The sequence below is a fragment of the Gymnogyps californianus genome, chromosome 1 (genome assembly GCF_018139145.2).
Source record: "Gymnogyps californianus isolate 813 chromosome 1, ASM1813914v2, whole genome shotgun sequence".
Taxonomy (NCBI): Eukaryota; Metazoa; Chordata; class Aves; order Accipitriformes; family Cathartidae; genus Gymnogyps; species Gymnogyps californianus.
The window spans coordinates 199,977,461-200,004,955 of record NC_059471.1 but is presented as its reverse complement, the minus strand read 5'-3'; the positions used below and the strand labels follow the sequence as shown (position 1 = coordinate 200,004,955).

General features: G+C 38.1%; 1 protein-coding gene across 1 annotated transcript in view; it reads left to right on the top strand.

Moving 5' to 3' along the window:
- Positions 1–27,495, top strand: part of TAFA5 (TAFA chemokine like family member 5) — a 453,995-nt gene that overhangs the window by 354,678 nt on the left and 71,822 nt on the right. The window contains exon 3 of the mRNA XM_050908021.1: positions 20,413–20,540. Within this exon, the coding sequence (XP_050763978.1) occupies positions 20,413–20,540 (128 nt within the window). The remainder of the gene's footprint in view (positions 1–20,412; positions 20,541–27,495) is intronic.

The following is a 27,495-nucleotide window of genomic DNA, read 5'->3' as shown; positions in this document are numbered from 1 at the left end:
TTGAGTTCAATTTGCAGATCTTTTGGGCTAGTTTAAATTGCTGTTTTTCAGCTAGTATACTGCTCCCCACCTAATTTTTTCCAAAATCTATTACATTTTTCTGTAATAAAGGTGCTAGTGTTCATATAATGTACTTCCTCTATGGACACAAAAATTGGAGACAAACAAGAACAATGTGAAATTAAAAATAATCATGCTATGTAATAAGTGAAAAAAGTGATTAGGTCCTGGTAAGTAAATGTAAATGGAAGATCCCATCAAACAGCTGTATTTTGGATGGAAAACTATCTTTTAATCTGTAGTGGCTAATATTCTTTGTTCTTAACTTGGAAAAAAATGTAGTCACTCATGGTGTTTGTGAGTGATTCACAAGCTAAAAGGAGGTAAAAAAAGCCTTAATGGCTACGGCAGTTATAATGGCTTCACTTGTCCTGCTGTGCTAGATAACTTCTTCATGTGACCCCTGTGATGGCACTACATGCTAAAGTACCTATTTACTTTCCTACTGCAAGCCCTTAAGATGACCCTAGTTATTGCATACTGCAAAGGAGAGTTTTCAAGAGTGACAGATACCCCACGATGCCATTGCTGCGATTTCAACACAGCCTTTCCAGAACTTGCCCCTCCACTAGCTCCCCTGCATGCTTCAAGCTCTCCCTGTCATGCCTCTGTGAATACCTGATTTGTGCTATTGTTTACCAGTGCCTGCTGGCAGACCTAGATGGGTAGGACCGGGCAGCACCAGGCAGTGGGTCCACAGGGAATTTAACATATGAACCAAATAAGGACCATTTCTGTTAGCTTTTCTCTACTGTGTGTTGTATCGGTATTGGTCAGTGCTGCTGGCTGTCAAAAGTTGGATTGCAGGTCCAGCTGGCTTCTGGTTGCTGGCACGAGGAGCCAAGGTTGAGCAGGCACCATGTGCATCTGTTTTCTGTAGCTGCCAAGGAACAAGATGATGCCATGGGAAATAGCAAACATACTGTGATGACCTTGTTATGCATGCTGACATGAGTGGTTGCTAGACAGATTTGAGTTGCCTGGGAAACCCCCATTTCAGCTCTCAACCTACAATGTCAGGGCAAGGGCCCAAGTAAAGACTAGCATTCATAGAAGCTAAGCTAAGCATTTGTAGAAGCTAAGCGCTGGAAGGTGTGAGGTTGCTCTATTCTTAGTGATCATTATGGGCACTTCTTATAGCTGTGGCTGTAATTGTGGCTGCACATGTAGTGCTTTTCCTGTGCAGGCTCATGTGGTGTGCCACGCAGAGCTGGGCTCTTACAAGTAAGATCTTTACTACATCCTGCCTGTGAAAAGATAAACCATATCTGAAGTCATGAGGACATGGAAGAATGATATGGAAAGATGGTTGTGTGGGATCTGCTGCATTGCACTGGAGGATTATGCCTCCATGAACTCAAGCAGCTCTAGGAAGTCACTTCTGAGCATGAGGTGATCCAGAAAGTGTGCACAGGAGATTGCTGTAAAGACTGCCCAGATCAATTTCCTCCAAAATGTTTCAAAGGCCAAGACTGGGAATGATAAGGAAATTTATCCATGAATGCTGTGGGGGCATAGTCAGAAGGTACAGTGTACATAGCCATGTGAACTGTGTCTTTTAATATGTTGTGGTGGGTTGACCCTGGCCAATAACTTAAGCACCCACCAGCTGCTTGCTCACTGACCCCCACCCCCAGCCCCTGTAACAGGATAGGAGAGAGAAGAGCAAAAGCAAGAAAAACTTGTGCGTCAAGATAAAGACAGTTTATTAAGTGAAGGAAAGAGGGGGAGGTAGCAATGCAAAGGCAGTCACTCACCACCTCCCACAAGCAGTCTGATGCCCAGCCAGCATGTCTACCTTTGAAAAGCTACCCCTTGTTTTTTATTGATGAGCATGATGTTATATGGCATGCAATATCCCTTTGGTCAGTTTGGATCAGCTGTCCTGGCTGTGTCCCCTCCTGCCTCTTGCCCATCCCCAGCCTACTCACTGTGGGGGGCAGAGTGAAAAACAGAGGAAGCTTTGATGCTGTGCAAGCACTGCTCAGCAATAGCTAAAGCACTGGTGTGTTACCAACACTGTTTTAGTAACAAATCTAAAGTACAGCATCATGCCAGCTGCTATGAAGAAAATTAACTCTAGCCCAGCCAGATCCAGTACATACGCTGAAATGAAAGATCTGGAAGATAGACAATGCTCATAAAGGTGAACATCTTACAGGCAACAGCCTGAAAAAGCTAATGCAGACTTGGGTGAATATGGGAAAACATATTGTTACACATTTGGGACACGGGTCAGATTTTAATAGATTAGTAGGCCCAGTTCTGATGTTCACAATTCAAGAAAGATAGTGAAAAATTGGAAAGAGTTCAGAGAACAGTCTCAGTGACAATGAAAGAAACATGTATGAGGCTCCAGGAGCTCAGTTTGTACTAATCAAGGCATTGATTAAGAGTTAAGAGAACTAAAAATCTCCTGAGGCCTCTTCCAGCCCTAACTCTGCAATACAGAGTTAAAGGAACTAATGTTGTGACTTTGACTTTAAAAATTGTAGAACAAGCACAAGATTTTTCGAACAGCAATTGCCATTATCCTTTGGGACAAGTCACTGAAGTTGTGGTTTGAAAATTTTAAACTCAGGATTTTCTGTTTGTTTTCCAAAGCGATCCTCTAGTTCTACTACAGCTACTGCTAGCTGTGGTGGGTAGAGTGACAAATGCAGGGAATTCCTATGGGTAACATTGTACAGGAGGTCAGAATATAGAATTACAATGGATCTTGCTGGTCTTACAGTCTGTCATCCATAAAATAAATTAACAGGTCCTGTGTTTTCCAGTTTCATTTTTTTTCACTCAACTTGTATTGTTTTTATATTTCCATATATAAAAGTATTTTCTTTTTTCTTTCTTAACCTATTTAAGTTCACACATTTTAATAATTGTGATTATTTACACAGTTTTGCATGCTATTGGTTTCTGCTTTTATTTGCTGTATTATGATCAACTGTTGCAGTTAAGACATGAACTGCAGGCTTGCATTTTCTCTCAAGTAACACAGATTTTGAATTTTCTAGTTTCTGAGAATAACTATAATTTTGTTAATTGTAAGATATGTTCATGTGTATGTGTAAACATAAAATCTTAGTGAATGGAAAGTCTCCATACTTAATAAACACAAGCACTTCTGTATTTAGCACTGATGTAAATGGATTTCTTTTGTTCAGTAGAATTATTCTGGTTTATACCAGTTGAAAAAAAGGCACAAATACTCTTTATATTGGTAATAATAACCATTAAAGTCACATCTTGCTCTAGTAGCTTGCTAAAAGAAATCACAAGGGATATAAAAGCAGCGATCTTAAAAACTGTTGTGGGAAGTTTGGAATTATACTTCAGTGATTCTTACTGTGGGACAGTCATTAAGAATTGCATTTCTGCTAAGCCTTTGCTGTTAAATCAGACTCAGTAAAAAAGTGAAGAGATTTTTCCTAACCAGGGCTTATTTTTATCCACTATTATATTCAAACATTTCTCTTCACATTATCTTAAAAATCATCTTTCAAAATCCTTCTTCAAGGTTACTCCTGGACCACTGTTTTAATGAGTCAGCTTTATAATGACAGATTACTTATTTAGTCGACTGTCTGAGTTAAGGCCATATCTAGTTTTACCATCATTGACTGAAGCATGAATCCTGAAGTGCTTGAAAACGTCTTCCACTGATATGTATCTTTGGCAACATACTTCACTGCAAGACGAACAGGCAGACTTGTCTTCCAGTGCCTACATCACCTTGCCAGAAAATGTTAAGTCATACTTACATTTTACACCATATCTTAAAGAAACTGAGTTATATAGCCAGTATAGTCAGAGTATCTATAGGAGGTTCTCAGTTCCAGGCCCCAGCTTCACAAACAGCTGTGAAAGCATGAGCTCCTCATGTTCACAAAAAAGGAAGGAAGGGGTGAAGGCTTAGGAGATGTTCTAAACAGCCAGAGCTGTTATCTTGTCGTTCATCTAATGTGTATGGTCCCTATGAAGCTATTCAGACAAGGTAGAGGCTACGCATTTTCTAGGATAAATATACTACACATGTACTTGCATGCATGAATATTTTTCATGATCAATGCATGAACTGCATCGAAAAGACATGAAATTATAGGATTAAAAGTAAAAGAACATACTAAAGGATATGAGTGTGTTCCCAGAGAGTCTGCTGAGGAGATACAATTCCTCATTTTATAGGTTTTTTTTTAACAGAAACAGAAAAAAATAAATAGAGAGAGTTCCTTAAGGCAGTTCCTCTCTGTTAAATAATGTGGGAGACCACTAGCACCCCAAGTGGGGTAAGATACTGGAGTAACCCAGTACTAAGCTGGATGTTAAGATCCAGAATTTTTTTTATATTTTATTTTCATGTTCCCAGTGTTAACACTTTGCTTTATTAGAATACATCTGGTTTTGTCTTTAAAATTGTCCAGTATTAAGGGTGGGTGCCAGAAAGCCTGATGAGAGCAGTCGTGCTCTTTCTCCTGAAGCAAAGAATCCAAATAGAATAGTCTGTGCACACAGAGCGTTCAGATGCCTGAAACATTCAGTATATTTAGGAATTTCAGGAGATGAATGTGATTTCTTTCAAAATTTGAGAGTTATTTTGAGAGCTACTATGGTTGAGAGGATAGATGTTTGGAGAAGTGTCTTGAAGTTAATATAATTAAACATGTATTTATTTACAAGAGCGGGCAGGAATGAAAGTGCATTCGGCAGCCTCATTTGGTGTGTGGCTGTGCTAAGGAAAGCAGTCAATGGCCTAACTTAGACTGAAATAAATTTTCCAAAGAACTAAGGACAATACTCAGCACCTTCCACAGCGTTTGTTTCATTGACTTGCTTTCCCTAACTTATATATATGTGCATTACGAAAAACAAGAACAAAATGTTGAACAAAACATTCACAGCATATACTTTTTGCCCAGGGGAGTGAGAGAGCACGTGATAAATGAGAGTCACGTTGCTCATACCCTACCAAGAGGCACTTGGGTCCAGCATGGCTGAGTGCTGTGTAAGAAGCTGAATGGAACAGAATAGCGTATTAGCAAGTCAGACTTACTCATGAAAGACTTCATATCGGGAGAGGGGGAGAATAATGTGATGTAAGTATGACATACCTCTTCTCAGGCAGGCAGTACTGTCTGTGAATAGAAAACCTTGCAGATTCTACAATATAGCAAATTTTTGTATGTATTTTAGGCAAGGAAAGGTATACGGTATAGATGATTTTCATATAATGTATAGACAAAGGGGAAGCAGGAAAAATTGAAGACAGTTTTCTTTTTTAACAGCTTCGTGATGCAGCTATATGTTCACACATTTTTGTGAAGTATTAATGGCAAACTCAGTAGTTAATGATGTATACAGGCCTGATGCTGAATTATATCTCAGGCAAAAGGGAATGTGATTTATCATATTTGTTTTTCTGTGTCCTTAATTTTTCTGTGATTAATGTGTGATGCAAATGCAATGCTTTCTGTATTACTATGGAAAAAAGTTATACTGGTTTTTTTTTTCCTCAAATTGGCAATGCAAAATCCTTTTAAAAAAAAGAGGCACTTTTAAATACAAATGCATGAACATTTTTTAATGCTATCAATTTAGATCTGTTATGACAAATTCTCCTTGGGATAATTTATGGTATTATGGCTTATGGTACACCTCAGGGGATCAACAAAGAAGTTAAGTGTTTCTCAGAGATGTACAATTTCCACCCTTTGCCCCTCAATCAACAGCTTGCAAAGCAGTAACTGAGAAAATGTGGAGAAACAAATCTGAACATATTAAGTTATTTCTTCTTGGAACAGTTCTTGCTAGAACATACAGAAACAGAGGCAGCTGGCTGGTGCAGGGTTCTTACACATCCCTCTGGCTACTCGCAGAGATAGGATCTTAGACTAGACTGATTCAGGTCTGATCCAGTATAGTAATTTCTGTGTTGCTTACCCTTAGCCTTTGTTATTCTGGGTCAGTTGATCAACACATTAGGAGCTGTAACCAAGGGTCTATCCATGTTTTGACCAACTGGTAAGGAAAAGCTTAGCAGCAGGCTGTACTGTGCCTGCTTATTCAGTGTGAAATAAAGACACACAAGAGCCTTTGAGGGGTCGTTTCTTTTTTGTTTCTTGTTTCACCAGTGTGTGTTGTGCTAGTGGGAACTCAGGGTAAAACATTCTAGACAATGTTACAGCTGTTACCGAATGATCAAGTCTATTAACATGTCACAGGGCTATGTAGGTCAGGTATTTGGAAATATTGTGACTATCTGATATTGAAGATGTTTTTGGGGCAGTTAGATTCTCATATGTATCCTACATCTTTATATTACTGTAAAATGCCTTGATATTGCTTATATGCCATTATTGCAAACGGGTTTGTATTCTGTGTTTTTCTGACCAACTCTGTGCTATTCATTTTTTTGCCCTGTGGAATTACTTATAAATTATTAGTAGGAGAAAGTATAAAATGTTTCCATTTTCTCTTGTTCTTCTCTAATTAATATGATTGTGGCATCTACAGCATACTATAAAGGAACAATCTTACCTCATGGGGAACCTCAGTGTTTGTCTTAGTGCCAATGTGACAACTTGATGTAGTACTGGCAAAAAAATCCACCAATTTCTAGCATGATGTAGCTGCAGGTTCTCCCTCCTTCTCTCTTACTGCTCCGTGTTAGCAATATTTTTAGGAGTGACTGCTGTAAATGACTCAAGGGTAATTGCTGTCCTTTTTTGTGTTTTGTCAATTATACTTGTGACAAACCTAAAAGTGTTTTTCCTATCTTTTACAGCAGGGAAAAATTAAGAAAAACATCCTGTGGAAGCACTCTGCCGTTTCCACACAAAATCCTGCATCTGGTTGTTAATATGCAATTCCCGATACTGTGAACTTCCATAGAGGTTAGAGATGAGAAAGATCTTTTAGGTCACCTAGTCCTCCCCTCAGTTGTACATACAGTAGATTCACATAAGGCACAGTCATGTCCCCTCTGCACTGAAAGGGAGCATTCTTTTCACATGGCATGAGTGCTTCACTGATACTGGAAAGAAGAGAAAAGACCTTTTTCCTGTAAAGGGTGTGCGAGATGAATTTGTAGCACGTTGGCATAAAAGGCTCTTTGTTAATTGCTATTGTACTAATGGTGCTTTGAATATGAATGTTTTGTAAGCAAGAAACAGGCAATGATTCAGATGAGCAGTGCCACAAAGAAAACTTAAGCAGGACTGGAAGTGAAAGAAAGTCTTTGGCATTTTGCAGTCTGTTTTTGAATGGGTTGCACAGATTCAAGTAGTCAAGACCATACATATAATAAACACAGTACTGAAGCTGTAGCGTCCACTACAAATTTGTAAAAAAAAAAAAAAAAAAAAAAAGGGCATTCATATCACAGTAAACCTGCTGAAGAATTTGCTGGCAAATTTGTATGTGTGTGTGTGTTATACATGCTTCTGTCACAAGTGAAACGAGGGTGAGGCATACATTTTCAGCAGGCTGAAGTGCCTGCTAGTCCACCTGGTAGAAATCGCCAATCTCCATATTATCAGACTATTATGTCTGTTTTCATGAAATGATTCTCCCTTATCTTGAATGTTTTACAGTTAGTGAACTTAGAAATCTTTGTAAGATACAGTTAAAAATAGCTACTTTTTCACCTGGCTAGCCAAAATCTAGGAATCTGCAGGTTACTCTAGGATAGAGAATACGCTGATAATGGCATAAGGTATCTGAATAATCTTCTGTTAACTAACAAAAATATACATAATTCTCTTCTTGAACAAAAAGGAATTAAAAAAACTCTGTGACCATTTTCCTCCCTACTGCCAGCAAGTCAATGCACTTACTAGCCCTCTCCTTGGATTTTATCTACATGCTGCAAATTTTACAGATAGGAATACCTGATCTATCTTTAAACAAACTTGCTCAGGCATGGAAAGCTGTCTATAAAAGCAGCAGGTAATGTATATTGATGAGAAATGTGCTAACAAAAGTGCACCTCAAGCTGTAAAAAACAGAGTTAGTGAAGAGTGGCTAGTGTGTTCTAAATTCACTATTTAACTTTCCAGCAACTAGGCCACGTAAATAGGCTCTAAACTTTTGAACGCAGATGAAATTATGAAAGTGGCTTTTCAGTCCAACAGTAGAAAGTGTGCACATTATTCTACAATTTAATAAAAATTATTTCTGTTATTCACATATGACTACAGTGGTTAGACAGGATATCCTGCTGACCAGAGATAAAACATTGCAGAGAAGTGGTGACAGCAACTTTTATTGCTAATACAGTAGGTGCATAGATACATGCATACGTACATGCTTATGTAATTATGCATACAGGGATAATTTAAAGGGCCATTTTTAGATCTGCTGTGTGAAAGTATAGAAAATTTGTGAAGTTTCCCTGGGAAGACCTCTTGAAGATTATTTTATTTTGATATGTTTAAAATGTTGAAACTATATGAACACTTAAGTAGTTCAGTATTGTACTTAAGAGAGGCATAGAGAACTAACAGTTATGGTCTCTTAATCTGCAAGGGGCTATTTCCAAGCTGCGGACTCAGTCAAGCAGCGCTTTGTTGAGAGGAACCCCCAAGAAACCCATTGCAACTTTTGCCTGAGTCAGGGCTGCGAACTTGTACTGTTTGTACTGTTACACAATATAAATATTTCCAATAAGGCTTCCCCATTCCTTCTATAAAGCAAGAGCTGGTTGAGAAAGCTCTTTTGCAGACAGTTACTGTTAAAAGAAAACAATGAAATTCCTGCAGGTGGAGTATTTTAACTTGCTTCCATCAGCATCTTTAAAAGCTAAGATTACAGACACCGAACCAAGCTAAATTTGTGGGGTTTTAAACTCTTGTTTGTGTCCAGTGTTGATGTGCAGTTTGTTTTATTTTGCTTAAGATGCTTTTCAATGTAAAAAAAGCAACAGCAAGAAATTTAAAATTTAGATGATTAACCTTTAGGAACACCAAGTGTTTTGTCAGGGACATGGCCTTGTTATAGCTGACAGCAGACCACTCAGTCATTTAGAGTTTAGTAAGGGAAGACGAGTATAATCCTATGAGAGTTAAATAGGAGTCCCGTAGAAATAATACTAAAATCCATAGAAGTGAGGAGTTTTGTCTTTGCTATTGAATTGTATAAGCTGTCTTAAGAGTCTGTAGAAATGTGAGTATTCTCTGATAATCAGTACTGGATGTCTTTCTAAAAGATATGTTGTATCTCAACCAGAAATTGTTGAGATTATTACAGAAGTTGCTGGATTAAATTTTATGGCCTTCATAAAGCTGAAGATCTGATTAGATTAGTGTAACTGTTTGTTTCTGTCCCTAAAATCTATGACTCCATCATGTTTCCTGTAAAGGAGTGCAATACAAAAAAGTAGTTTTAACTCTCAGTGACCTGTCCTGGTCAACTGCTTTGTGTCTGGTGACCTGATTTTTAATTATGTGAGCAGTTGCTGCAGAACCACAACTGTTTACAGCACCTTATTTTCAGAGTTCATAGTTTTAAAAAGTAAGTCAGACTATATTGTGTGTGCTATTACTGTGTCCTTTGGCCCAACCAACCTCCACTGTGCTGATTTTGACAGGGGACGACTCCTGCTTGCAAACACAATGGCAGTAGCATATGAGTACATGCGTTCCCTGCCCTAGGAAAGAGGCAGCATTTCCCCCTTTTTCACCCTATGACGAATCCCTCCACTCTGATTTCAAAGAAATAATTTTGAAAATTTCAAATTATATTTTCTGAGAGTGAAGGAGACAGGGAGACTATTGGCCTTTAAAATACCTTCTGTGGCTGTTCATAGATTTGCTGGATGTGTTCCAATAAATAAAATATTGCCTGTTACGTGAAGAATGACTATTCCTTCTAATCAGTAACTATTTCTGTTATAGAGCTCCTTCTGAGCTGTAGTGTATTTACTACATAAAGCATAAAGGAGAATACTTATGAAGTAGAATCTGATGAATCTTTGAAAATCAATTCCTCTGTGCATTACATGCACAAGGTAAAAACATCCACACATTAACTGAGTTTTGGAGATGAACTGCATTATTTGTCTTTCTAAGATATCTGTCTCCTGGTATTATGTGCGATGTTATAAAAATAAATTAAAAATAGAAACCTTATATAAATATAAGGCAGCCATTTGTAATTTTTTTAATTTTTACCAAATACTGAGGTATATGCAGAGAAAGCTTTACTAAGTTTTGAGACCAGTAATTGCCCAAATTAAGTACAAAAAGGAGGAAAAATGTTTCAGATCATATAAGTTTTGGGTAAGGAACAGTAATATTTTATGTACATTTGAAAAGCTACATTAAAAAAAATCACATGGCTTCATCTGTCAGTCAGAAATCATGTTCTGCATAGTCATGATGTCAAACAGCAGACTGTTGTCTGACAAGATACGTGATTGTCTGTGCAGTCAAGATATAACACATCCACCTGTAACAGGGTTTCCCATGAGCAGTGTACCAGTTCAGTGCATGTTATATAAACTAACATCTTTGCTGTATTTAAACACATTTGTTCCTCTGTTGGTCAAACACTGGCTAATGAAAGCAGAAGTAATGAGAAAAGGCCAGTTTCCAACTGTCTAAAGGTCAATATTACAGTTCACTACGGCAGGTTTCCTGGGGCACTGACAAAGTAATATTTACGAACACAGGTTTCAAAAGAATCACAAATGGTTATATTAATTATATTCTCACTGTGAAAGGTGATACCATATAGTAGTCTTCCTTTCTCTTTGTTTTCACCTGTTTCACTCATTTTATTAAAATTTTTCTTAATTTTAATTTACGCAGCATTGATTTGTGTTAAAATCCCCAGCATAACCATAGCTTATTTTTACTATTTGATCAAAACAAAAAGTCACGGGCTTACCCCAAAGAGCATACAGTTTACTGCAGCACAGCATCTAATCTTGTGGAATACGAGGAAATCACAGGGGGTATGGGATAAGTACAGCCTCGTTGCTGAGTTTCCTTTTCTAATACTTTTAATTGTTCTCATAGCAGCAGCTGTTCGTCTCCTTCTCTGCTAGTCATCGAGCTCATTTCAGCTCAATTTGCTTGCATGCTCTGTTCTTACATATGTGACAAAAGGAGGGCAAAGTTTCCCATTGCTGTGGTTGTTGACAAAGGAAGCCCATTGTACTTGAGAACAGCTGAATTATTCTCTCTTTCAGTGCACAATAAAATGTCACCACCATGTCACAGCAGCAGTGTACATGCTGACACTGGACTTGGAAAGTACCAAAAGCAATGAGGGCCAGAGCAGAACCACTTGGCTAAATGCTTGTCCTTTGAATGCACATGGAGAACATTAGCTAAAATACCCAGAAATAGCTTTAAAAAGATTAAAGACTAACAGATTTCAGTTCTCATGTGCACAGAGTCTCACATTCTGATTCTCACTTCTTTGTCCATGGAAAAGCAGTTATCAAATGAAGAGTACTGCTTTTCTTTTTTTCTTTTTCTTTTTCTTTTTCTTTTTCTTTTTCTTTTTCTTTTTCTTTTTCTTTTTCTTTTTCTTTTTCTTTTTCTTTTTCTTTTTCTTTTTCTTTTTCTTTTTCTTTTTCTTTTTCTTTTTCTTTTTCTTTTTCTTTTTCTTTTTCTTTTTCTTTTTCTTTTTCTTCCCCCCCCCCTTACTGAGCATGTGCAGAGTTCATTAAACATACCTAGTAAGCCTGGGTACATGAGCGCTCCACAGCTAGAGTCCCAAGAATGAACTTGATCCTTGGCCGTCATTTTAGCATGTGTTTCATGAGTACAGAGTCAGATATTGTGCAGTCAAATGTGAAGCTGCTGATAGAGTGAAGTGTCCAGGAATCCTTTGTCACCCATATCTATGTGTATCTACACTCTGAGGCTCAGTCTGTTTTCAGACACTTGTTGTAAGGTTGATTTATAACCTTCCTGACACCCTTCCTTCACTCCCTTTCTACTACCAGCCTCATAATCTTTTATTCCCAGCTTCTTTCCATGGCACTAATCACTCTACCACGTAACCAAGAGCACGTTTTATTCCTACTGTGGCTTCCTCCTTTAAATTCCTGCTTTGCTGTCTACTCAGTGGTTACCTTGGTATGTTCACATGCTTCATAGCTAGGAGTTCTTGGGGTCCTTCTCCCTCTTCCACAGCTGCCCAGCCTTCGCTGCATAACACAGGGATGGTCATGAATATCTGCCCAGTTCTTTCACGTTCTTCTTTTAACCACAGTAAATCCGGTCTTCCACTGCAGTACTCTGCTCATATCAGGAGGACTGAAATTGACGACCTTAAGAGAAAAAAACCAAACAGTTCTGGTCTTTAGTCTTCACTTACCCACATTGTCCTACTGACTCCACTGAACAAGTTGCGCACTTTTTTGACCTTACCCATCTGCTTCAGTAGCTACTACGTACAGCTGGGCTTTGTCCACTTTTTCCTTCCTTTCTTGCCTTATTCTTTGTTTTCTTTTTTTTATTATCTGTTTTCTTGTTACTTCCCATTATATCCCTCCCTTGTCTCTATCCTTTACTGTCTTCAGATTCTCCTCTTTGGGTCTGAAATTGCTGTCCCTCTCCAGTTAAATTTGCTGTTCTCAGTGTGCTGGCAGCAAAGTGAAATGTGATGAAAACCTGATCTCTGAAGGGTTCTTTGCTGGCATATCACAGATCAGATTTTTAGTAATTCTTACTTTGCTTCTAGCAAACTAATTGAATACAGCAGAGCAGAACAGCAGGGGACAGAAACAGAAGACAGTGAGTCCTGACAAAGGCTTTCTCTAGGGGTAGGTGTTCAATTAGCATCTCTTATTAGATGGCAAATGCTAACTACCCGCAGACAATGAAGCACTAGATCATTCACAGATTGAAAACCAGTGAATATGTACATCTGTGGATATTCAGGCAAGTGCTGAAATCCTGGGCAAAGTTGTGGGCCAGGCTGCCTATTTAAAGCATTGGCATTTTAATATATAGTTAGAAGCCACCAACTTAGAAGAGGCTAGGAGCACATGTATTGTACCTAAATAAAATTCAACATGTAGATTTTATCTGTATTTATTATTCATTATGACTGTCAGGGTGCTTGTTGTGACCCTGTGAGATTTGATAAATGATACTTGTTTTTTTTTTTTTTCTGTTTCTGTTAGATTGCTTTATAAGCAGTTGAAAAATATGTGTTATATTTGCTGTATTACTTTTCCGTGTAAGCAATTGTAGTAACTGCCAGCGAAAGGTTAAGGGGTTGAGAACAAATGTGGAGATATATTACAATCTCAAATGAGAGCAATTATAAAAAGAAGAAAACTGGCCCTTGAAAATTGAAATGGAAACACACATAAGTTGACTGTGAAGCTGATTTGTAGGACACTTTCCATTTTAGGATAGTGGCTCTGTCATACAAATATTTGAACATCTGGATGTAGACAAATCTAAGATACCTATCGCTAGATCACTGAGTCACATAGTATTAAGGTTTTCAAAGAACTGAAAAGAGAGAGGCCAGGTAAATACATGCTTGTTTCTACACTACAAAAAGATCAGGTATCTTGTGTTCCTGTGCATTTACTCTCACATGCTTATTTTCATTATTTATTTATTTATTTATTTATTGTTGGGGGCATTGTAATGAGGAAATTCTGCTATTTGGAGACACAAACAGGAAAGAAGATAAGAGCTGTTGAATTTCATGAGAGTGCTCCTAGAATCTGGATTCTACTTCAGCTTTTGTTTGCTTATTTGTTTTTTGTTTGTTTATTTGTTTGGGTTTTTTATCCTCTGTCTTGTGTTCTGGGGATTTATTATGTATTAATAACAATTTCTGATTTGTGGAATGCCTTTGGACTTTCTCCCTCCTAAGCTGTCAGTATATATTTATTTTACAGAGCCTTATGAAGATTCAGCAAAACATTAGGTACCTTCTTAAAATTAAATGGATGCCTGGATGCCTTCCTAAATGCAGTAGCTTTAAAGTTAAACCTGTGCTGCTGTGGTTTACTAAGTAAGTTCCTGTATTCCCACAGCTTAATCCAGCAGCCTCTTATACCACAGCTGAATTCCTAAGGACCATTCATGTAACTGGCAGGAGTGCCCCTTAGGCAGTCCTAGTTTGGGATGATATGGATGACTGCATAATTTGGAGATCATCTCATGTGTATTATCCTGCTCCTCCCAAATATATGTTGTGCACGGTGCAATCTGCACTGTTTATGGTAAACCAAGATTTTTATTCGTTTTCGGGGAACAGGTCAATATTGAAAGTCTCTTCTCAACCCTGGGGTTGCAATAAGATTTCTCCCTTACTGGAGCAATGACGGGGGTGAGCTGCAGGAAAAGCCTCTGCCCTGTCATTCAGTCTTTTACTCTTCATCTGGTTACCTGGTCTCAATTTGTAGCCTCTCTGTAGCCCACAGGAGATCTCTTTTTTCCATGTATTTCTCAACTTCAGCTCAAGTATCCCTCCTAATCTTGACAGCAAGCGCTAAATGATAAAATGGGTGTCTAGATGTTGCTATATTGCTGTTCTTAGAACTAAACAGTCTTTGATCTAGATGCCTTATAAATAATTGAGATGAGCTAACTCTTTGTGAATTAGCACTGCTTCAAATTTTTTAAGTGGAGCAGAATGACTGCTGTAAAAGGTATCCAAGGTTTGTGATGTTTCCTTGTTGTATAGTAAAATAGATTAACCTTTGGGGCTTATACACTATTACAGTCAAATTGCTGCTCTAAAGACAGTTCATGATTGCGATGTCTTATTACAGTACTGTGATTCAGTTTGTGTTTCTGCTGGCCTCTTCCCTGCTGCTGCAATTTAACTGATATATCTTTTAAAAAGTCTATTACTATGCATATTTTTTGTTGTTGTTGTTTAATTCCTTATATATATGCATTAAAGCATGCTTTCTTTCTGAAGGAAAATGGGACAGAGAATGGTCTCCAGGCTAGCAATCACTAAGAATTCAGAGGTTTTGTTTCCAGCTCTGCAACAGATTTCTTGTGTGACCTTGGTCAAGTTGATTAACCTCTGTGCAAAATGGGGACAATGAACAGCATTTACCAGTCATAGGTAAAACTAGCTAAACATAAGTTCTGCAAAGTGTTTTGGGGTCTTTGATAGGTAGATAGTGTATATGTACTGAATCAGGCAGAGGAGAGAAACGGTTGGAGCAAAAGGCTACAGCTGAAAAAAATGGAAGAAGGAAAAAGGAAAAATATGAGGTAAAGAGAACAGAGAGCTTGGGAGAGGAGTGGGATGGTGAAACCAGTTGGGATCAGTTGGAGGTGATTAATAATAAAAGATACGAGTCCTGTTCAGAGTTAATAGGGCAAGAGAGGAACACTAGGATAAATGTTTTTGTCTAGCTACATCTAACCTGATGAATTCAAAGGCATTTCTGAACTTTGGGAATCAGCTATGCTGATGAGCTTTCTTCAAAGTTCAAGGAAAACAACAGTGAAATAATGTATGAAAACCAAAAAGGAAATGTTTTCTCCAATGTGTACTTCATATCTTGCTACACGTTATCATCGAAAAAAATAATGTGAAGGAGAACATCATTCTGTAAGAAGTATAGGTGAGCTAAGCTCTCATTTAAGAAGCATGTTTCAAAATGGTATATTCTGCTTGGGCTTAGGAGAAATTTTCCCTGCTCCCCACTGCAAGGAATCTTCCATTCACTACTTCAGCCATCTGGAATTGGCTGATAAACATCAACTAAGCCATCTTTTTTTTCTACTTTATTTAGGTTCTTGTACCATGGTTTTCATTATGACTTGTAAATATTCATTTCACATACCACCTTCTATGCATAGGAGCACGATGTATTCTGCAATCATAAGTCTCAGTATTCAAATGTTGTTTTAATCAATATTCTTATTCAACAACAAAAAAAAAAAAATTACTTTTATTTCCAAGTTCATTCTCCAACATTAAAAAAAAAAAAAAAAGAGAAAACAAACTGTAACAATCTGAGTGTTTTAATCTAACATATTTTAGATGGCTGTAAGTTTTTGCATTTACTGCTCCTGAACAAGATATATCTCACTTTTTTGCTGTCGCAAGAAGTTCATGATTTTCAGTTATGAGATTGACTAGAGACACAGCAATTGATAACTGCCTGAATGTAGAGCGAATGTGTGAAAAGAAAGTATAGAAAATAAAGCTGCTTTTCTATAGGAAAGTATATATATATAATCTTAAACCAGGTGAGAAGCTTAGTGGCAAAAGGTGTCCAGTTGCAGTATTTAGCAGAAAATAATCTGTGGTGTCCTGAAACACTACTCAGTTGAACAGTCTTAAATTGGACTACACTGATCATGAATAGAGGGGGTTTATTTATTTATTTATTTTTACTAATAACTGGAAATCCATTGCAAATTGCTCTATCTTACAAAACAGTTAAGAACACTTTGGTGGGTAGCCTGGCGCAGCGTTGATATAACCTCTACCTGCCTGCAACACCTCAGAACTGTTTGTACGAAGAACCCTTGGATAGACTCCATTTGTTCTCCAGTTCAAATGGTATTACCCAGGAAAGCAATTCTACCATGTGCTGAGCGCTGTCAGTTCCTATTAACTTCAGTTTAAGCGAAGGGGCACAGCCCTTCTTAGGAGATGCAAAGTAGTGTCAGCTCAGATTCTTAAGATGAAATTCAGTTCTTTGCAGAAGGTCTGCACAAAGCCTATGTATCATTTAAGTGCCACTTAATTCTTTATAATGGAGCTTGGAGTGGATTTGAAGAATCTGATAGGCTTTTTGCTGTCTGGTCTGCAGAGGACTGAATTTCACCCCTGGTGGATACACACAGTAAAAAGGCAACTATACTGCCTCAGGAAATACATTGTATTCCTTTGCTTTGACTAGTGTAACTCAGTTTCAATTACTGATAGAAATTCTTGATACTATGCTGATAAAATCGTTGTATACTTTGCTCCTTCCCTTCATCATATATTTAGCTTCACTGTGATACTCTGCTATAATAGATAAACTGAAAAGTGGAAACGCAAAAATAGATGTAATCCCACAGACACGAATATCTCCTCCGTTTTGCGACTGTGACTGCATGTGCGTAACAGAACACTGTGTCTGTATGGACTTCAATCTATAGCTAAGTGTGAGGGTGCCCGCCTGGCCTGCTTTCGGCAAACGGCCCAGAAAACAAGGCCCGTTAAGACGGGAATGTGAGAGCGTGTGTGTTCGTCAGGCTGTTGAAACAAAGCGAGGGGCAGGTCGAAAAGCTGGATAGAACAACTGCGAAGATCTGTGAGGGGAGGAGAGACCCCGGGGGGGGAAGGGGGCGGGCGGGCGGGCGGGCGGGTGCTGCCCGCTCCGCGCGGGCCGGGCAGCGCTGCCTCCCCCGGGGCGCCCCGGGGCGCTGCCCCCCGCGGGCAGGGACGGGGCGGGCGCCGCGCCGGGGACCCGCAGCGGGGTGCGCCCGGCACCGCCGGGGCTGCCGCAGCGCGGGGGCGGCGGGGGCGCCCCTGGAGCCGGAGCGCCCGCCGCTGCCCGGGGGGGCGAGGGGGCACCCGCGGGCCGGGGAGGGGATGGGGAGGGCGGGGTGCGTGTGCGTGTGTTAGCAGTGTCTGGGATTAGTTCTGAGGGGGTGTTTAGGAATTTCCAAGTGTTTATGAACATTTGGTGTCTAGTACTATGGTTTACTTTTTTGTGTTACTGGTATTGATCCTGCACTGCTGCTGGTTATGTGTCATTAACAAATTAATAAACCGGTCTGATAGTGATTTGCTTTAAACCATGTGAGCTGAGTAGTTTTTCCCTGCAAAATAAGGTGTTCCGGTTCTCAAGGCCTAAATTCATGAGGTAGTCTATACACTTAATACAGAAATGTTTTAGACTTTATGTTCTGTAAAATACTCTTGGTGTGTTCTAAATTTGTGTGGATATAGCCAATACCCAGAGCAAGGACTCCATATATTTGTGATACTACCGATAGCTGCATTCTGAGATAACAACCAAGCAAACACTGGGAGTAATTCACGGAGGAAATATTTTTTTTAAAGATTAGTTCAAATTATGTTTCCAGGAAAACCTCCCACCTGCGATAGTAGAGGCAATCTAGTACATATTTTTGAGTTTAACTGACTATTCAGTCTTTCGGTGATCCTTCATATTGATGAAACATTGATAGAGATAGCCATTTCAATATGTGAATTGCAAAATATACGCATGCAAATGGGTGAGGTTTGGTGTTAACATTTTACTGAGCTTTTTCTGCAAAGCCTGCAACTGGATGCATGCCTTCACTCAGAAAGGATGAGGCTATTATCTGTTACATAGGAGATGTCAGCCTCAAAAACTGATACTGATCCAGTTCTCAGTAGGGCAGTACCTATGGACCCCAAGCACAATCCAGATTTCTGCATATTATGTTCTATAAAAACTTACTGGATTTGCTTCAATAAATTGTAGTTATGAAAATTGTTTGGGAATCATTCCTCCAGCGATACATATATTGCCTAAGGAACAGTGCAAATTCCTATGTAGATGTTTAGGAGCTAAAGTGTTTTTTATAATGAAAATCTTAATATGAATTTCAAATTGAGCTTCCACTGAAAGGAATCAGTGCTCGTTATATTGCTAGAGCTTACCAACAATTGTACCGGGACTGAGGACACAAGTTGTTTCATGTCAAAATATTGGAAAGGATTTTATTAAAAGACTTTAAATTACACTTCTATTTCTTGCCATGATCCAGTGGCACTGGGAATTGTATTCTTAAGTAGTTCCAGACAGAGGAAGTCAGGAGTGTAGGGAGGCTGAATCACACGTTCAGGTGAGCATAAAGAGCTGCAACTGCCACTGGGTATAGATGCCTGCTTCTAAGCTCCTTGGATCCAAAATTAATTTGGAGCATCATAAGCTTCTTGTATGCTTATCTTGCTAAGTATTTCTCCCGTAGTTCTCTTTTTGTTGGGCTCATGACTGTTGAAGATATATTGCGTGTATTGGTGTCACACATCAACATAGAGGAAGACATGATCTGTGTCCCTGTATGTGGAACTTGTTCTGCCCTTGAATCCTAGGACACTTACGTACAAATCGAGGTGGTGAAGCTTTCTTATGGTCTAGCCCAAGATTGCTGAGACGATCTGTGAAGGAACTGAGGACCATTTTCTGTGGACTGTGAGCCTTACAGTCTGAGCAAAAGATAGATTGTTTGGGGGACCTTACCTTGTTTAGCATGAGTATATGGCACCATGCAAGTGAGTGCATCTCTGTAAATGTATTTTATAAAAAGTATCCCAAACTAACACTCCACCCTACAATTTTGCCTACAGGGGGAGAATGAAAGAATAATGAAATATTAGATATTAGTCATATTGCTTAATATTCTATGAGAAGGAACCCAGATACTACAGAGGTGAACTCAAAAAAAGTAGTATTATAATCCAGAAAGAAATCTACAGCAATTAAAGCCCCTTTTCTCCCTGCCTTGAAGAAAAATTTCTCCCTGCAGCTCCTCTGCATCTCCTTTAATGCAGTCAGAGCTCTGTTGTTCCAAGACTGCTTGCTGTGTGTGACCTTGAGGAAATTTTGCGGAACCAGCTTACCAGAGACGCAAGCATTAAGAGGAGCCACAAAACACACAACACACCACCTTTCAGACAGTTAGGGACCTTCCTGACCAGACTTCCTTTCCCTTGTAGCAATAGGGCAATAGGGTGTTTGTTCCAGCCTTTTCCCTCTGCTTATTGTCTCCTTCCCCATGATTTCCCAACCTTTACTTTATTCAACACCGGTCCTTCTTATGTTACTAGTTCCTGCCCCAACTATGCCCCTACCATTGCAAGTATCACAGAGTTTCACAATTCCTGTCATTATGTTGACCCCTCTACCTGTTTATTATAGCTTTTCTCTCTCCACTGTGTGTCTCATGTCTATTTACACTGTAAGCACTTCAGGATAAGGAGTGTCTGCTCAGGTTTATAGAGAGCCTAACACAATGGATCCCAGTCGTAGGTCACTTTTAGGCTACCATAATGATTAGTTAGGACAGTAAGTCTTCAGTCGTTAGCCCCCCCAACAATATTTCCTGGACTGCAAGGAGCATGGAGTTAGAAAATGAGCTAACTTTTATGTTCTTTCGATTTACAACAGAGCTGTCTTTTGTTTTATTGTTGGTTTTTAAGTTCTATTTTTATTATGAAATTTGTTGGCACAGCAGGTGTTGTAAATAATTTTTTAAATTGCCTAGGGCTGTCTACATCATAACCTATGGCTGCATTATCAGATGATGAAAATAGACAACTCATATGAGAAAGTGTTTAGAGATAAGTGAAATGTGAATTCTCCTGCCAATTGTTTTTGGTTGTTTTTTTTTCTTTTTCTTTTCTGTTCTGTAGCACGAATTATCAAAACAAAACAGTGGTGTGAAATGCTTCCATGTTTAGAAGGAGAAGGCTGTGATTTGCTAATCAATAAATCAGGCTGGACCTGTACACAACCAGGAGGACGGATAAAGACAACCACGGTAGGTCACTTCTCTGTTCTATATTTCTTCAGTTTCTCATTCACTTTAGTCTATTGAAAAACAAAGAGTGAGATTTTTAATAGTTTTTCAGCACAGATATGTAAAGTCTGTTGCCTTATAATTAAGCTATGTGCCCAGGTATGCTTACTGAAATACACAGCAATGTTATCACAAAGACAAGAAAAATGTGTAATTCCCACAGTTACTAAGAGTGGAAATAATATCAAAGCTTTCTTAAAAGGCATCAGTGGTTTAACTAACATTTGTATTCAGCCTGAAGACAGTATCTTATTGCTTCACTGTACAAGAATTTTCTTATGCTGAGGAAGCGTAGGGTATAAAACTGAACACATGGTCTAGCAGGGCGAAAACAAAGCTTTCATTGGGAATTGGGGAGAAAATATTTTTGCTATTCCCACTGTATTGGAAAAGCAAGACGCACAGATAGTTCTTTAGTTTTCAGTGAGACAATCAGTGAGACCTATAGAAAACATAGTAAAAGATTCCTTCCTTCAGCTTCCTTTTGGTCCTAGTTTGTTGATAAAACCCTCAACTCTCTGATTCGGTGTCTTGGGGCATGTGCTTATAGTGAAGCTGAGAGTATATAGGACAGTAATAGTTTCTAGGGCCTGTAATATATCAAACAGATTTCTAGAAAATGTTCTCAAATGCCAATAATTCTTTGACTTAAAAAATGGAAAAAATCTGAAGAGATATAATACAGCAATATTCTGATAGCTTGCTAGACCTCTTGAAATGATTTTTCCCCCCTATAATCTTTTTTTAGATTTACATGGAGCTGTAATTTAAATAAGTGCAATTTCAAGAGTATTTAGTCTTAAAAGTACTTATCAGTGAGGACTAAATTAAGGCCCATCATCCCCTGCACAATTTCTCTGTCTGAGCAGGAGACAGACACCAGTACAAAACCTTTTATTGTTTTAGAATGCCTGTATTTTGGAAAACTAACGTGTTTTTCACTTTTTAAAAAAGAATGAAAATTTGATAGTGCTTTATCAGATACCTGCAAAACAAACTTTATGAATTGTGATCATTGTTTTGATGCTCCTGTGTTTAACAGACATAATATTCATTATGGACTGGGCTATAAAACTTAACTCAGTCTCTGAGGTCTTACTTAAATGTTGTTTGCCTTTAGATCTTTTGCATTCAAGTTATGTAAGAGTGACATAAAAAAACAAAGGAAGGAAATAAGTTTTTGAAACAGTAATGCCAACTTCCAAGGGCAAAGAGACCTAATATGGCAACTCTGTCATACTTGAAATATTATCTTAAATCTCGTTAATTCAGAGGTATTTTCTGTACTCGAGGTAAACAGAAAACCCATGTACTGTGACACATTGCCAGCTGTCATTATAGTTCTTTATTTGATGTTTTATGCTAATGGCATGACTGAGTAATGCAAAGTAAGCAGAGGATCTATCCTTCAGTATCTATCTTTAATGAAGTGATTCAGATACCCTTTCAGATTAAATACCAGAAGCCTGATTCTGAACTCTTACTTGTCTGTATAGCTCTTTAATGCTATTGACATGAATGGAATGACTCATGATTTTGATTAACGTAAATGAAATCATAATCATACCTCATCAGTAAAATTAAGGCCATGGCAAGTGTAATATTATAAAACAGACTCTCCCCCACACAGAAACATCATTGTCATGGGTGAGGAGAGATTCTGCCAGAGAGCCAACTGTAGAACAGCTCTGAGCATAAGCCCTCATCTAACATCAAGTAGTCTTCAACAGTTGGTGTCACACACGCAGACACACAACAAACGCACAGTACTTTTCAGTCAAGTCAGGCTAGCAACTCAGAATACTTAGAGAAGCACTGAATCCGGAAGAAGAAGAGGGAAAAAAGAAGGGGGAGGGGGGAGGGGGAAGAAAAAAAAAAGCCCAAGAAACCCCAATCTATAACACAGTATTACTAAAATATTAAGAATTAAAAAATTATGTTCATTTGTTGTTTAGCCACTTGGTTGAAGGGTAAGCTTTGGACAATGGTAACAGGTTTGGGAACTATGTCTTAGGATGAGTCTACGAAGTGCATGACTGTGATTAAAATAAAAGACATTTTCTAACAGAAACACCAAGAGATGTGATTTGCTGTAGCAGTACTCTTAGGTCAACAGCTGCTGATGCAGTCAAGTAATTTCCATTTCTGCTCCTAATCAACACACCTGAGTTGCCAGGCCCATCATGGCATCTAAGTGTAATGGGAAGGATTTCTGGCTGGGAAGGGCCAGAAAAATGGCCACCAGGTGGTATGGGGAAATAAACATCCAAACATATTGAATTAATTATTATACACTAAATGTCTGTTATTAAGTAGAAATAATTCTTGACCACATCACCAGCGACAGCCAGATTAGGTCTTTAATTTGTTAACTATCAAATTTTGTTAACACACATTTGTTAATCTAATATTTGCAGGCCTTTCCTGCTAACATTACTTTGTATCTTGAATATACTTGGCAGTAGGTCTTGCATTATCATAGCGATGGTAGACCATATAGCAGAGATATCACTGTTTGGTAAGTGCTGAGACAATAATTTGCCACCCATACTAAAGCCAGAACAGGATTGAACTCTGATGGACTGACACCAGCTGTTGTGATAATACCAGCTTTCACACGGATTCCAAGAGGTTGTGTAGAAGTGTAAATTTTTAAGTACTGGGTTTAGAAGTAGCATGTGGAAAGGTAGAACTAGTGGAGATCTTATGTAGGACATGAGTTCCTTTTTATGTGAGAATATACTTTAGGACTCATCGTTAAATAAGTTTCTACCAAAAAAAGGAAGAAATAAGATTTGTTTTCTGTAGATGAGTTTAAGATTTAGTATTTTTTCTATGAAAATACTAAGCAAACAGCAAATGAAAATACCCATTGCTCCAAAGCAAAAGTGCAATTTCTGTAAATTGTTTGGAAAGAGGTGCTACTTTATGCTTTGTGTCAAAATTGTTTAGATTTTCTATGCAGAGCCAGATTTTTTCACTGCCTGGCACTTTTTGTGATCACCTCTGGAAATAATGCAACCAAATCAGAATTCTCTCTTCACATGGGTAGCAGTGTTTTATATCCATTTTGTGCTCACTTTGCACAGCTATAAATGACTACACAAGGTGCAAGGCAAAGGAAAATCAGACTCAAAGTGTACTCTAAATGGATCTGGATGTCACTTCTGCCCTGTCATCCTTTCTACAAGGTGTGAATGAACCAAAGATTTTTCATCTGCTAAGAGGCTTTTAGAATTGAGGATTGACCGGGCTAACTGCCAATCTATGTATTAAGCAGCTGACTGTCAATACAAGGAAACAATATGGCAACTTGTAAGAAAAGATAGCAAGAGAATACTACACAATTGTTAGCACTTTCAACATACTAAGTACTTTCATATAACAAATGTCCTTACAGTCACTTTAAAATGACCTGCCTTAAAAATTTCTTCTCCTTTTGCTATTCTCATTGCTCTTTCAATTCTTTAAAAAAAAATGAAGCTATATGATTTTTTAAAACAGTATGTAGTTTCACTAGTGCCAGAAGAGATGCCTTTTTTTTTAAGATATTGCTGAAGGGCCTGTCCATATTATATTTCAAGTATAAAACTTGCCAGTGTATAGATGAGAAGATACACAATGTATCGGATTTACAGAGGAGATTAATTTTAGCACCAAAGTGTATGTATGTTGTCAATGATCCATCACTACCTAATTGTTACTTAATTAATTCCTTCTTCTACATGATGTGATTTCAATGCATGGAGCTTAACAGAACATTCATGCGCCAGTTCCTCGGTAGCTAACCTTTTAAAACCTTTGCGATTTTACTGCTAAATTAGCTGAAGTGGGAAATTAAGGATTATGAAGAAGCTAAGAGAGAGCTCACAGTGGATAAAAGGTGTAATTACTCTGACATGGAGCTCAGTGCTTAGCTAGTAAAATTTACTAAGGATCTAGCTTCACCAAGGGACATGACTTTCTTAATAGAGTTTACTTACACACAGAGCAACTTAGCATTCCTCACCATTAATATAAATGACATGCTGGCTGGGTTGGAAAGGCAATTTGTTCCTTACCCTGAAAAATACAATAGCTGTTTGTATTGCCTGCAATTTAAATCAAGATTTTTCTGCAGAGCTTTGTCATACACATATGTATGATAAAGGTAACTCAGATAAAATGTACTGGTTTGCTTTTCATCACTGGCGTACGAGCAATGTGTTCTCATTCATACCATTACATTCAAAGTAAAAAGAAATATATATATGTTACATATTTGTAACATACTTGAGAATTTACTTTTTTTTAGACTGAAGACCAGCTGGAAATGTCCTGAGGCCATGGTCTAGTGGTCTGAGCTTGGGACTGGGAGCCAGAAACTCCTGAGCTCTAATCCCGGCTCTGACAGTGACTCCCTCTGTGGCCTTGGGTAAGTCACTGAACCTCTCTGCCTCAGTTTCCCCAGCAGTAAAAATAAGATTAACAATCCTTAGCTGCCTACTTAGTGAATTTGGGAGTCCTGAGTTAATATTTTAAGAGGTTTAGAAATTCAGAGTAACTTAAAAATAAAAATACTGTTATTTATAAATGTCCTTATTGGTGATATTCATGTTGTTGTTAGATATTCACATAGCCCTGACATTCCTGTACTTAGCCTCACCTACAGTCCAGCTCTGAGTGTTTCTAAATGTGCATTTCACATCTCCACAGGTCAGCAGATTTTATTTGGTTAAGCTGTTTTTGGAAGGTTTTTGACATCCCACCAGTTCTAGTTCTGTGTCATTTCAGGACACAACACCAACCAAAATAAGCTTTCAGGCAGCACCAAATCAGAGCAGTGGAACGATGCAGGCGTGCATGCCATGCCAAATTAAGTTTCCCTTTTCCCCTTTGTCAGAAGTGGTCAACTTACAAAACAGATACATTAAATCCACTTGTCAGCAGTTCATCTACCGAGTTTCCTCACTGTCCTAACTGTAACAGGAACACTACATACAGACCAAGATTATGGAGGATATTGTTCAGGAGGCTGGTGTATCCCCTCATCCCAACCCAAAGAATAGCTTTTAGAAACAAGCAGGAAGTTACGATCCTGAATTTTCCATCATTCATAGCCAAGACTGTTGGGGAATAGGAATTACTGATTAATGTTTAGGAACTATAATTTTTCTTTGTGATATGGGTTAATCTATATTTAAAACCAGTTAGTCCACTGTAAAATGAGCTACATTTGGATCCATTTGAGGTCTGAACTGTCACTTTGAGTAAGTAAACAAAAGCAGATTCTACCCCAGGCAATAATAATAAGTTTCCAATCGTCTGTTTCATGGTTTTGTGGAATAAATTCTGTTTTCAGAACCCATTTCAGAAAACCCATGTAAAAACTGCATGGGTTGTTTTTATTTTTTCTATACTTTTAAACAAGTATTCTGAAATATAAATAAAACCACATCTGTAACTTGGGGAGTTCATTGACTACTAGGTAATAGTGTGAACCCACCCAATAGATTGTAGACATCTAAAAATGTTCAAGTGTATACAAAACTTTAAAAGCTGCATTTTAAGGAATGCTTAAATTGTTAAGTTAGTCCTGATTAAAAAAAATACTTTAACTTGAAATTCTTTCCAAATTTCATAATTTTCCAGTACATCAGTAAAAATTGTATTTTTATGTGGGGGTAAGATTCTCATCAATCTCCTCAAAAACAAAAAAAAGAACCTGAGTTTTAAAAATGGAAGGCCCAGGGCATAGACAATTGAGATCTATAATGGATGATTCAGGTCTCTGCATGGGAAAATTGCAGGCCCATCAAAGAGTGGATGTGAAGATGCTGATACTAGATATTGTTACTATTGTTTAGCACCTTAGTTACCATTTACATTTAGGTAGGCCTTTCCAAATACTGAAATAGCATTGTAACTGGTCTAAGAAATTAACATGTTAAGAATTAGTACATCATTAATAAACTGAGAGTGACAAAAAGGGAACAAGAAGGGTTAAACCATATTCATATTAGTAATGGTAACATTGGGTCTTTTTGTGTTTTGACAACTCTTAGCATAACAGATAAACATTCTGAATGGGATTTAGTTTCCTCAACTTATCATTTTAGTGCATTCAGATACTTAAGTGTATTGAAGGCATCTTGCATAGGCTAAGCATAAATGACATAGAACCTATAGACCAGTAGCGTTGTGGGTTGGCAGCTGGAAGCCATGCAGGAGATGCTAGTTCACTAGCTGCCTGTGTTAAGCAACTAAATCTCATTCCTCACCTGCTAAACCAGACAATTTGGTACAGTGCTGTCCACTCCTACCATGTATGCTTCGTGATAGATTGACATTGTCTGAAGGTTCTGATTTCTTGCATGAATACTAGAAAATCAATTTTCATTTAATAAGTGATTGCAAAGAGAGGCTATCTGAGGAAACAACCCTGAAGATTACTTGTGCAATTTCTTGATTCGCTAAGTAGCACAACACACTGTTTGTAAGAAGTGATTCAATAGATGCTATATGCCATGTAGTCAAACTGAAGGGGACTACAGGATACATTGTACGTGTGGAAGAAAAAACAGATTTGATAATGCAAACGAGCAAGAAAGCTGGGAAAGACAACACAGAACATGAGTATATAGTTTAAATCATATTTTTTGTGGGCATGTAATGGAAAACTATGAAAGTTGGAATCTGGTATGTCACATCAACATCAAGAATTTAAAATGATGCTAAAATTATTACACACCCGTTTCGCACAGTGAGACTGTTCATGGTACAAGTGTTAGAAGATGAAGCTGTTGCACATGTATATCCATTTTGGAACATTTCTTTTTTAAGAATACCCCCAAAGGTTTCTGTTAAATCATGCAAAGCAAGCTAGAATTCTTGGACTGAACAAAACAAGCAGTGAATAAAGAAAATGGAATAGGTG